Genomic DNA, 12,355 nt, shown 5'->3' with positions numbered 1-12,355 from the left:
GTGGAGCTGGCACTGCCAAAATCACTCGTGATTTGTAACTTGACTAAAACATCCATTGGTTTCCCTAGATCCTGTACATAGCTAATGAGCTCCAGTTCCCCACTGAAATAGAAATGCTCAAAGGGAATCTTGCTGAGCCCAGCTGAAGAGAAAGGCAGTATAAAAAGTCCAGACTGTTTAATCATTGTTTCTGGGAGGACTCCCAGCAGAAATGACATGATCTTGCTTTTTCAGCAGCTTCTCTATGCTTCATGCCACTTAGAATTAGCCACCATCTTGCATGTATCTGCTGATCTTTACTGCCTAGTTTGCATCATAAGATCAGATCCACAGAGCAATATAAATAGATAGATGATTGCACATGGCTATTCAACCAAGATATCTTAGAAATCTTCCTATGATAAAGGTGAATCACTCTCTGTATATACCTGTTCTTTTATGTTAAAGACAAGGTATATAGTTTAGCTGATTTGCATGATGTTTGGAAGTTGAATGTTAACTGAAACAAAAAAAATTGAATGTCTGAGCACTTCTGTAGTCAAATATACAACTAAATATTATTCACCAGAAAGAGAAAAAGTAGTTTTATATGTTAGTGAGTATTGAAGAGTTTCCACTGCCATTATAGTATTTTTGCTTTGGGACATGCTCCAGGGAATGGTCTCTGGCCAGCACAGACTTCCTGCTGATGATTCAGAATCACCAATAAAGCCAATTCTGGCCTTTCTGAGCTTACCAGTAGTAACAGGAGAGAGTAGCAGCTCACATCAAAACCACTTAAGCTCACGATTTTCTGCAGAAAAAGAGCTGCCAAGGTTGCATGTTAATTTGTCTAACGTGTCAGTAAGTTCTAGCAGATCAGGATGGAAAGAAGATTTCAGTAAAAAAAGGAAAAACCACCACCACCAAATTCAGAGGGTGATGTCTGCCTTTTCCTATCTCAGTGTTTCTTACTTGAGTTTTGCTTTCATTGTCCATACATAGGCAAATTAAGGGGATCTAAAAGTTAAATCTGATTGAAACCCAAATCTTAATGGTTTAAATTTTCAAAGAATTAATCTTAGAGTAGGCAGTATAGCAAACTATGGTTGTACCTTTTATTTTGCATACATCTGCTGTATCGATCACATAGGAAGGTACAGTAATTTAGAAATAATAGAAAAAGCAATGGGTTGTTCAGTTATTTAAAATGTAGAACAAATGAATAGAACTGTAAAATAACTAGGCATCATTATGATCCTGTCATATAATTTCTTCTGCAGCAAATAAATGAATTATTTAGCTCTAAATTCTAACTTATACAATCATCTGCTGCAAAAGCAAACAAAAATGTCTGCTTGGATTTGTTACTATTGAAGGACACTAGTTAGCCTGGATTATACTGTTTTCAGCAATTAACACCAGGGACATGTATTGAAAGCTACTGTTACACCCTGGTCAGTAATTAAAAACCAAATAAATCTATGCAGTATTGAATTCTACATAAATTTGTATAAAGAACAGTTTTTAAGTGTTTTTTAATGAAAGTGAAAGAGATGGACTGTGTTAAGTTTCTAAGTCTGAAAAGTGAATAAAGAAACTGTCTGCTACAGCAAGTTCTTAAATAGAAGTGTTGCTGTAACACTCATTACAGAACTGTGTTATTCCTGTTAAATGACTGCATCAATGGTATGTTCTTAATTTACTTCATATCCGGTGCTCCAGTGTTTCAGACAGAGATAGTGTTTGCATCAGTGTGGTCTATAGGGACTGCACAAGATTAAGAGGTTTGTTTTGTCTGTTGAAATCAAGATGACCTCTCCCATGCAACTCAAAGAATGTCAGACATTAATGCTGGTAGATATCATTACAGCTGTTCCAGTTGATTCTGAAGTTTACTTTTATTTCTTTAAGCTGGGTGACCACTGGCTAAGTCTAATTGAAAACCCTCTTAAAACAAGCTAAAACACCCCCCAAAACAACAAATAATAAATAAATACATAAATTAACCATAAGGGAATTCTGATTAAAAGACATAGTCTCCTCTTGGATACCTATACAGTTAGTTGCAAATAACAAGAGAAACATTTCTCTATTTCTTTTCTAAGCTTTCATACAGTAGTTTGCACACTGATCACTCATGGAGCAATAGCTGTAAGATTCCAGCAGTTCTGCAGAGTAGCTTTCTCTACCACTATATGGAGAGGAAGACTTCCTCTGAGATTCTGAGGATCTGGTTTTTGCCTGACACTTGTCAACAGATGTTAAAAATAATCAGATATGTAAAAGTAATAAAATTGTAAATAGCAAGTATGCAATAGGATCTGAATTTAAGATTGCATGGGAGGAAATGAAAGACTGCACAGCATCAATGCAAATGGTTTTTCAGATTTTAAAAATCCTTTGTTGTAGTCATTTGGTTTATTTAGTGTAGGGGGAACAATTTTAGTTTCATCTCAGCCCTGTGGAATATTTTTATGACTATGTAACATGTTGTTTTTTTCCTATGTCACAGACCCATCTATCACACAACTCACTAAATTAATTGAAGGGGAACCTGAGTTCAAAATAGTCAGGGAAGGGGAAACAGTAACTAAAGTGATTCATGGAGGTTGGTATGCTTTCAGCAACTCAATTTGTATTAGTTAAAATCTGAATCGTTAACTATTCACAGTCAATTTCTAATTATGTAGGTGATGTTCTGTTAAAAACCTGTTCTGTTTTTAACAACACATTCTTGAAACTTTGTAATGTTATTGCATCATTTCATTCTCACTTGTACATTTCAAAAAGGAATTTTTTTGCCTAGCTGTGTCCCATAGTTATGGTCAAGACACTGTCAGAAATATTCCGCATGATGACATAACATGTCTCACTTAAAAATTATTTGTTGATTTTTTTCCTGCAATCAAAAATGCATTACGTGATTCTGTGGTAGAAAAGCAATTTTTTTGAGCTAGAGAGATAGATTTTGCCTTCTGCTTTGCAAGGGACATTGAAAGTTCACATCTAGGTTTTTTTTTAAAAGGAAAACAGCATCTGACCACCCTAAATTTTGAGAAAAAATAGTTCCTAGTCTTTTTTGAACATTTTTATTTTTTGTAAAATACGCTATAGTTTTTCCTTGTGTCCTTCAGTAAGTTACAGCATCTCAAAAACAGCTCTTATAACACTGTTCATTACTTGCTTAATGTCTTCAATTTAAAAATCCTTATAGAACCAATTATTAAAACATACACCAAAATCATTGATGGGCGACCTGTGGAAGTGACAGAGAAAAAAGTAACAGAAGAAAGAATTATTCAAGGTAAATTATGCCAAGCTGTTTAAATGTATTAAAGTTCACCATTAGATACAATCGTAATATAACCTAAATTTGGTCCTAATGCCTAAACTGCATCTCCTGAAGAGGTCATTTTCCTTTAATGCTTCCCACTGCCTATGTATGGCCCAAATTCTGGCTGTGTGTGATACACACACATATAAAAGAAATGGCAAGAATATTTTAACAGAATGCACAACAATAAAAAATTGTCCTTTGTTTTTTCTTTTTTTTTTGTCTTTCCTAAATGCCTGAGATGAGACTGCTTTAATTGCATTTGTTTAGTCTGGTTTTCTTTAAGATAGAAGACATTTTTGTGTGTGAGTGAATTTTGGAGTTGTGTATCTCCAGGTAGGTTTCATTTGACCAACGGTACGTCTTCAGTGTGTAGATACCTACTTCTGCATGTCATTCCAAGCTTCCTTGACAGCCATTTCCAAAAAATTTCTCTGTTTCTTAGTAAGGAGGGGCCTCCATTGCCATTTGTATTCAGCTAATATAAGATAAAATTAATGTGCATCTGTGTGCTTTGATCTTCTCCCACACTAACTTTCAAATTCTTTGGCCAATATACTTGAAATTGGCCAATTTCAAGTATATTTGATCTAATAGAGATTTCTTTAAGAATTCTAGGAAATTCACAGAAATTGTAAAGGAAAGAGGGCAAGTTTAAACAGTTTCAAGTTCTTTGCTAACACATTTTGGTCTGCTTGGTTAAATATCAGTCTGAATGCTGCCATTAAAATTCTGCCTACCAGAGCAGCTGTAAGAGAAAGACAGAACTATAGGAATATAGTGACTTAGCAGGAAGTCATTCAATCAAAAGAGAAATAAAGAATGAAACTGAAGTTATTCCCATATAACTATTTGCTACAATGGAAATAATTGAATGAAAAACATTAGTGGTTTCTAGTAAAAGTGGGTATATTTTTCAACACAAAATTATAAAATGACATTTTTCTCATTTTTCAAATTCAAATTTCACTAATATCCCTCACAAATTTAAGTTTGTGAGCAGATATTTACTGTATCTTACTTACTTACTGTATGTATGTTAAATTTGTCTAAGTACTTTCCTGAATAGATTTAAAAGTCTTAGTAATCCTCTTGCACTTTGATTTGGGACACAGTGAAAGTAAATGATCATAAAATCAGATTAAAGAATCTTAACTATGGAACCATCCTAAGTGTTGAACAGGAAAAACTAATTTTAAAGGCAGCCTTGTTATATCTGATTAAAGCACTGTCTCACACATCTTTTTTTCAGGTCCTGAAATAAAATATACCAGAATTACTGCAGGTGGTTCAGACAATGAAGAAAAGTTAAAGAAATTGCTTGAAGAAGGTTAGTATCCTTGTTTTCTTCCCTTTCTTTAAAAAAAAAAAATCAATATTAAAAAATGTATTACTTAAGTAATTACTAAATGGATGCTTCATGTTTTCAACAAAGGTGCTCATACTGCAAAATCATACCTAGAGATTAAACCTCAGAACCTGAGGAATATCTAAATCTAGTGTTCTGGTTTGGGTCTCTGATATTCATGATTCAGCCATGCCCAGAGTTGATGCTGCCTGGCTTTAGTACATAATAGGCTATGTGTCTCATAAAATAGTGTTTTCAGTTTTTACATGGAATTTAATGTTATAACAGATTAATTTTGTAATTCAGCAAAATCTATGACAGGATTAATTCAGCAATATGCTGTTACAGAATTGTCAAATGTTTTCTGTAAATCAACTTCTTGCCATAACCTGTATTCTATCAGAGGTTACCAAGGTGACCAAATTTATTGAAGGTGATGGTCATTTACTTGAAGATGAAGAAATCAAAAGACTTCTGCAGGGAGGTAATTCAGTGTACTATAACTAACGTTTTTGCAACAGGTTATGATAACTGAAATGCCTCTCAGATATGTTGATCTCAACATTTTAAAGACTGACTTAGCAGAAGTGTAATTTTAATAGCATGAAAAATAGAATGCCGTATATGAAAGTTCAGATGTCTGTGAAATGGAAATAAGTACCGAAATTTGATTAATATTTTTTTTCATTATATTGATCATGAAAAAATATATTTGGTGGTTTTCAGTCTTTAAAAAGTTATCTAATTAAAACTTAGGGGAGCAATGAAGATTTATTCCTCTGTTAGCTTTTTTATTTTTTTTTCCCCAATGAATTTAAATCTGTGAAAAGCACTTATGAAGTGGAAAGTATTGTAATAGGCCAAATTCAACTTACTTATCAGTTCTTCAGAAATGAATATTCATTGCCCTCAAGTTAATTAAAGGCATGTTTAACATCCTTCTTTCAGTACTTAAAGGTGATGGATATCAAGGCATTAACTATAATTCTCTTCAAATATAGCATTCCAAGGAATGGTTTTCTTTCCTTCTTTCTCTCTTAATTCTAACAGTTTGGCAATACATAACCAGTAGCTATCGAAAACTAGTAAAAGAACTTGTGCTTAAAATTAATCTTTATTTATGAATTTGGAATGTTCTGTGCTTAATGTAGCTTAGGAAAACTACATATAATAGCAATGGGGAATAAAAAAAGAGAATTCAAGCGATGTGTTTTTAGTAAATGTTAGCTTAAACCTGAGCCAGAAGCTCAAAAATATGTATGTATGTTTCTCTTGGCATAAATGAATTGAATCCACTTCATTTTATGTTCAATACTTATCAAGGTACAAACTTGACCACTAGTGAAGTACCTCACAGCCAGCTGTGTGTTTGATGAACTAAATCATGTAGTTGTTCAAAAACACTATGGTGTAGATGTGTCTTCAGTTAAGTAAAAAATACAGTGATGCTGAACAACAGAACAGCTCTCTACTAAAATATAAATGATCCATGCTAGTTGGTAATAGAGCTAGTTTTAGAGAAAAGCCAAGATATGGCTATGAATACTGTGGACTGTATTTCTTTCTTCTGTTTTAGACATCTAAACCTTAGTTTTACAAATTTGCCTATAATTTGATTTAATAAGCTAGGATTTGCCTATAATCACTGGTGAGAAATAGGAATTTCCAGAGGGTTGTTTTATCCTAAGTTTCCTAAATATGTGAAAACAGTTACTCTCTGGACATGCCTATTGTAAGTGTTGAATAATTACAAGGAACACTGAGAGCTGAAAATGAAAGAAATTATAGCAAGAAAATCCCTCCATATAGTGGACTATGTTCTATAGGTTTCAACCAACCAATGAAGAGAAAGATCAAACTTTATAGAATCATAGAATAGATAGGGTTGGAAAGGGACTTAAGATCATCTAGTTCCAACCCACATGCCATGGGCAGGGACACTTCACACTAAACAATGTCACCCAAGACTGTCCAACCTGGCCTTGAATACTACCAGAGATGGAGCATTCAGGACTTCCCTGGGCAACCCATTCCAGTGCCTCACCACCCTAACAGTAAAGAACTTCTTCCTTATATCCAGTCTAAACTTCTCCTGTTTAAGTTTTAACCCATTACCCCTTGTCCTGTCACTACAGTCCATAATGAATAGTCCATCTCCAGCATCCCTATAGTCCTCCTTCAGATACTGGAAGGCTGCTATGAGGTCTCCACACAGCCTTCTCTTCTCCAGGCTAAACAGCCCCAACTTTCTCAGCCTGTCTTCATATGGGAGGTGCTCCAGTCCCCTGATCATCCTCATGGCTCTCCTCTGGACTTGTTCCAACAGTTCCATGTCCTTTTTATGTTGAGGACACCAGAACTGCACACAACACTCCAAGTGAGATCTCACAAGAGCAGAGTGGAGGGGAGGGATCACCTCCTTCTACCTGCAGGATCTGTAGACCTATTCAAAATTTTCATAACAGGTCTTATGTTAGAATCTAACAATTCTAATTGTAATTGTAAACATCTCCAGTTACAGAGATACACAATTAAATAGACATAATCTGTAGACACACATCTCACAGGGATCCTATATGAGTATGGAAAAGAGACAAGTAGTTTCTTTTTAGAATATTTGGAAAAGACAATATTGTCTCTTGAATTCTTACTATTTTTCCTTGCTATTATATGTTAGTTTGCATAAGCATCCTGCTTTACAATGGAACAAATAGACAGACTTGTCTCTTGTTTTAATTTGATTTTTCTCTATCTTTTCCATTATCTATTCAGTCAGCTACCCTTGGCTGCCATGATAATACCTTACTATGCTTTTAGCCAATAGAAGCAGACACACATGCTGCTTTGTGGCTATTAGTGACAATGTTTTATGGACATCTTGTCTACATCAAAATTCTTCTGTTTTACTGAAGATTTCCTAAACATTTAAATCTGACTCTGGTCACAAACAAATGTATTGTTGCTGTCTAATGTAAAAGGATGATTTGATATGGGCTGTAACGCTACACAATATCCAGCACTACTTATTACAATTGGCAGTCTTTGCTGAAACAAAGCTTCAAGCCAAGATTGCAATGGATGACACTCAGCCCTACAAAAGGAATCACCTGTGGCAGGGCCAAGGAAATGAGAGGGACCTTACAGCATGAATAATATGGTGGCCTGCATACTCCTACTCCCCCAAAGTGACACTTTTTCCACTGAAGGCTCCTTGCATATGGAAAAATTCTATGCCAGATTTAACTCATTTGTTTTTAATGCTTACCATAGCTGGAACTGAGTACACCAAGGTTACTAAAGTAATTGAGAGAGAGCCACAGATTATCGAGAGAGAAATCAAGAAGGTCCATCTGGAAGGTTAGTTTGTCTAAAAATCCAGTATCACCAAGACCTGCTTTGTCTGAAGTGATCATTCCAGGTGGGGTTTTATAGTATTTATTCACAAAAATTACTTAGGTCTAAAGCCAGCATTTTAGCAAGAAGAGTTTTACGATTGTTTTGGAAAAGAATTTTTTCACTGATGTTGCAGAGAATAATGTTGAGGCTTACCTTGTGGCTAAAAGTGACTAAAACATTTGGCAAGTGTAGTAGACAAGAAGAAATGTCTAACAAAAAAGCTTAGGTAAAACTTTTGAAGGAACAAGCATCATAAGAATTGCCATGACTCTAAGCAGCACACCCAGAAGAAGACCACGTGAGTTGTTTTTAACTTGAGTTATTTCTTGTCAGTGTTAATGTGATCTATTCATGTGAGGGGTTCTCATCTTGGTGAAAGGGTGTAAGATGGAGGGAATATAACCTCTGGGGTTGAGTAAATATCTCACAAAATTCTGGAATTTCTCTACCTTTATCCTGTTTATAATGAGGGAAGTTCTTGTGTTTGAAAAAGCTGAATGGTGTTAATGAACCTCTTACAAGAACCAAATACAATTCAGTCTGGCTTTATACAAGGAATTTGTTCTTCAAGTTTAAGAAACATATATTTACGTACTTCGGTCAAAGTTAAGAAGTAGCTTATTCGGGATTTGTTTCATATTTGTATGAATGTCTTTTTCCAACTCTGATTCAAATAAGGCAGAATAAACTATGCTGTCCGCCTTTGAACTAAATTGTAGAATGGAATATTTGGGTTGGAAGGGACCTTAATGATCACTCTAGTTCCAACCTCCCTGCCATGGGCAGGGACACCTTCCACCTGACCAGGTTGCTCAAAGCCCCATCCAACTTGGCCTTGAACACTGCCAAGGATGGGGCAGCCACAGCTTCTCTGGGCAACCTGTGCCAGTGCCTCACCACCCTCACAGAAAAGAATTTATCCCTTATAAATAATATAAATTTATCCCCTTGCAGTTTAAAGCCATTCCCCTTGTCCTATCCCTACATGCCCTTGTATAAAGTCCCTTTCCAGATTTCTTGTAGGACCCCTTTAGGTACTGAAAGACTATTATAAGGTCTTCTCAGAGCCTTCTTTTCTCCAGGCTGAACAACCCCAGCCCTCTTAGCCTCTCTTCATAGGGAAGGTGCTACAGCCCTCTGATCATCTTCATAGTCCTCCTCTGGACACTCATACAGGTTCATGTCCTCTTTTGTTGGGGGCCCCAGAACTGAACACAGTAGGAAAAAATCTTATGGCTTGTGGAGAATGAAGTTAAATAAGTAGGTTTCTTAATTTTGAAGTCTATGCTAAATACTGAAATTATACCATAGTGTTTGCATGACTTCAGTGCTGAGTAGTATGAAGCATACAACAAAGTCAAGTATTGCCTGAAAAAGACAAACAGATGTGACCTTCAACCATGAGATTTATGTGAAAGCATAATTATATGGACAGCATATAAGTGTGGAAATCATACTTTGGGTGGACCATGTTCTGTTCTTTTCACGGCAGTGCAAAGCTTGAATATATTGGTGCAGATACCCAGTATTTAGCCTCAGATGTAATGATGTGAAGCCAGTGTTTCAGGATTATGCATTTATATACCCTGCTTCAGGATAAAAATGCTATTGACTGCAGCTGGTTAAGCAAAATTCAATACTTGATGGTTGTAAAGAATGAAAAATACTGCACTAACATTTCTGTGACAGTTACAGAACAATTCTCTCTTTATACTTGTGAAATTTTATCCTCCCAGTGAGGAGAAATATGGTTTAAAAAATGTCTCAACTTTTTGATGAGACAGAGGAAAAAGTGTCCATAGTTTCACTGAATCAGTATTTTGTAAAACACATGTATCCATTAATGGGAGTGGTATGTATTAAATAGCCCTTGCTCTATTCTATGCTTTAAAACAATAGTCTCTGAAAAAGTTAACTGAACTCTAAATGTGGACTCAAAATGCAGTTACAAATCAAGGCCAAAACACAGATGGAAATGTGGCCACCATCTTATGAGGGTTGAGTCTGAAGTACTAATAATTCCTGAAGTAATTCTCTTCATCAGACCTGGGCATCCTCTGCCAAAAGCTGAGAATGAGTCCTGGGCTGTACATTAACCTGAGATTGTACATTGCTGACAGTGTCAGATGATGTTTGCTGAAGAGCATGGGCAAAACATCCTGGCACCTGCCTACGTCATGTAACCATCTGTAGCAGATCAGTGGTGTGAATAATGGATTAATTCATACCGTTAAAATGTAAAAATACTTTTGAAATGTTGCTAAGATTTGGTGCATGACAGAATTGGAGGAATGACAGTGTTACATGACAGAAATGTGTGAATTGTGTAAGTATTCTTGTTTCAGGTCATCAAGTCAACACGCTAATGGGATTAAATTCTTAATTTACTGAAAACCTAAAAGAACAAACTTCACAAATCAGCAATGGGTTTCCAACATTTTTAATGAGTTTTAATTAAAATGGTTTTATAAATAATTTCTGACCAACATTTCTAATTTTGTAGAAGCACCTGTACGCAAAGCACAACCAACCAGGAGGACACAAGGTAAAAGCAAAACATATATTTAAATGTGCTAACATGCATCAAATATTATTCTCAGTTATGTTGATAGTCATGAGAAAAAAAAAACTCTTAAGAAAACAACTCAAAAGGTCAGAGTTGTGTTGATGCTTTTTTAATAAAGAAATTTTAATGTAGGGCTTCATCTTTCCTCTTTACATCTGTTTCACGAGTAAATGCAGTATACACTGGAACTATATTATGTATAAGTAATACTTATCAGGTTTTTCCCATTTTTCCAAGGGGGAACAACAAGAAGGAGGACAAGACTAGCTAACCACTAAAAGCTTTCCAAGATGGAATCCACAGAATTATAAATTAACAGCATGGTCTTTGAGAGGAAGAGAAACTGGTTAAAAAAAAAAAAAAAGGAAAACTCAAACAAACAAAAAACAACCAAGCAAGATCCTTAGAAAATGACATTGTTTCAATAACAATGTAAGCTGAACCACGAATTCACAAAAAAGATGTGAAGCTGCAGATGCTGTTTGCTAATGCAGTACTTACAAGGAGTATTCCATTGGTTGGTGCTTTAACTGCTCTTGATAGTTAGCACTATTCAGGGTGGGATCTTGGAACTTCTGTAGAACCAGGATTCCTTCTTTTGCTGGCTACTAAGTGTTTGCAGAATTGGATTAAAAAAGAGCAGGGAACAATACAGAATGTATTTTTTATACTATTTTTAATACTATTTCCTCTAAATAAGAAATATAACTGAAATTTGATCCTTTCTAGAAAAAAGATCACATCAAGGGACTTCTGGAGTAATCTAAGGAAATACAAGATATTACAATAGCACTTTTGGTTCAGTAATATTGTATGCTTTTTATAAGTCATTCTTCATCATGTGTTTAATGTCATAATGACACCAGTAATGTTACCTTTTCTAAACAAACAAATGTGTCTTATATTAAATGTATCCTTTTCTTTTTGTTCTGCATTGCATATCCAAATGCCTTCTAGTAATATGGCTAATGGAAGCTCTTAAAAAGAAGAAAAGCAAGCATTATGAGCTTCTTGAAATGTAATTTAGATCCTGTTGACTTTTTAAGAAAAATCATTCGCTATGTCAATACATGTACTGAGATTCTTCAGCATCTTCCCACATTTTCTTAAATAAATTTTGATTATTAAAGTAGATTATAAAAGGGATAAATAAAATGCATGCAAACAGTTAACTCAGCATAGAAAAAAGGTTTTACAAAAATGAGGCTATGTCTTGAAAGCTTTTATATCAAAGCATGTTTTGCTAATGCCTGGTACTAATGTGGAGTTGTCTGTAAATTATGTCAATGTTATACCTCTAGTTTTGTACTCATAAAACTTCTTTGCCTTTATTAACAAAAGTTGGCAAACAATTACTCATGGAGTAGAAAAATGTGTTCAAAGTGCCTTAATTCTGCAGACCAAAGTTTCAGACAAGTTGTCTAGTGTGATTTTATACTTCTGGGTTCAAAGAAATACTCAATAAAGAATTTGGCTGACTATGCTTGGTTTCTTTTGTAAATATTTATTTTTATTTGTAAGACAAGGTCTAAATATTTTTAAGCTTTTAGTGTGGTGTTAGTTAAAACGTATGCTTTCACAGAAGCGGACTGATATTTCCCTTTCTCACCTAGCACATGCTAATGCACTTAAACTGTATTACTTTCTTTAAACACAATTAAAAATCTTCCTTAATTCCATAATCACATACCACGAGCACTGCTCCCTGAAAGGCAAAGCTATCTGGGCA

The 12,355-nt window shown here is 35.0% G+C and overlaps 1 protein-coding gene across 10 annotated transcripts in view; it reads left to right on the top strand.

The window, feature by feature from the left end:
• Positions 1-12,107, top strand: part of POSTN (periostin) — a 36,703-nt gene extending 24,596 nt beyond the window's left edge. For 2 of the 10 annotated variants that reach the window (XM_031047735.2, XM_031047734.2), the window contains 6 exons: positions 3,197-3,286; positions 4,569-4,646; positions 5,068-5,148; positions 7,935-8,021; positions 10,564-10,605; positions 10,864-12,107. In XM_031047735.2, the coding sequence (XP_030903595.1) occupies positions 3,197-3,286; positions 4,569-4,646; positions 5,068-5,148; positions 7,935-8,021; positions 10,564-10,605; positions 10,864-10,904 (419 nt within the window). In that variant the 3' untranslated portion in view covers positions 10,905-12,107. Of the gene's footprint in view, positions 1-2,494; positions 2,591-3,196; positions 3,287-4,568; positions 4,647-5,067; positions 5,149-7,934; positions 8,022-10,563; positions 10,606-10,863 lie in introns of all 10 variants that reach the window. The other 8 variants (XM_031047739.2, XM_031047737.2, XM_031047738.2 and 5 more) reach the window with 6 other exon arrangements.
• The last annotated feature ends 248 nt before the right edge of the window (positions 12,108-12,355 follow it).

The sequence above is a fragment of the Melopsittacus undulatus genome, chromosome 2, assembly GCF_012275295.1.
Source record: "Melopsittacus undulatus isolate bMelUnd1 chromosome 2, bMelUnd1.mat.Z, whole genome shotgun sequence".
Lineage (NCBI taxonomy): Eukaryota > Metazoa > Chordata > Aves > Psittaciformes > Psittaculidae > Melopsittacus > Melopsittacus undulatus.
Note: the sequence above shows the minus strand (reverse complement) of the source record. Positions and strands in the feature narration are given on the sequence as shown.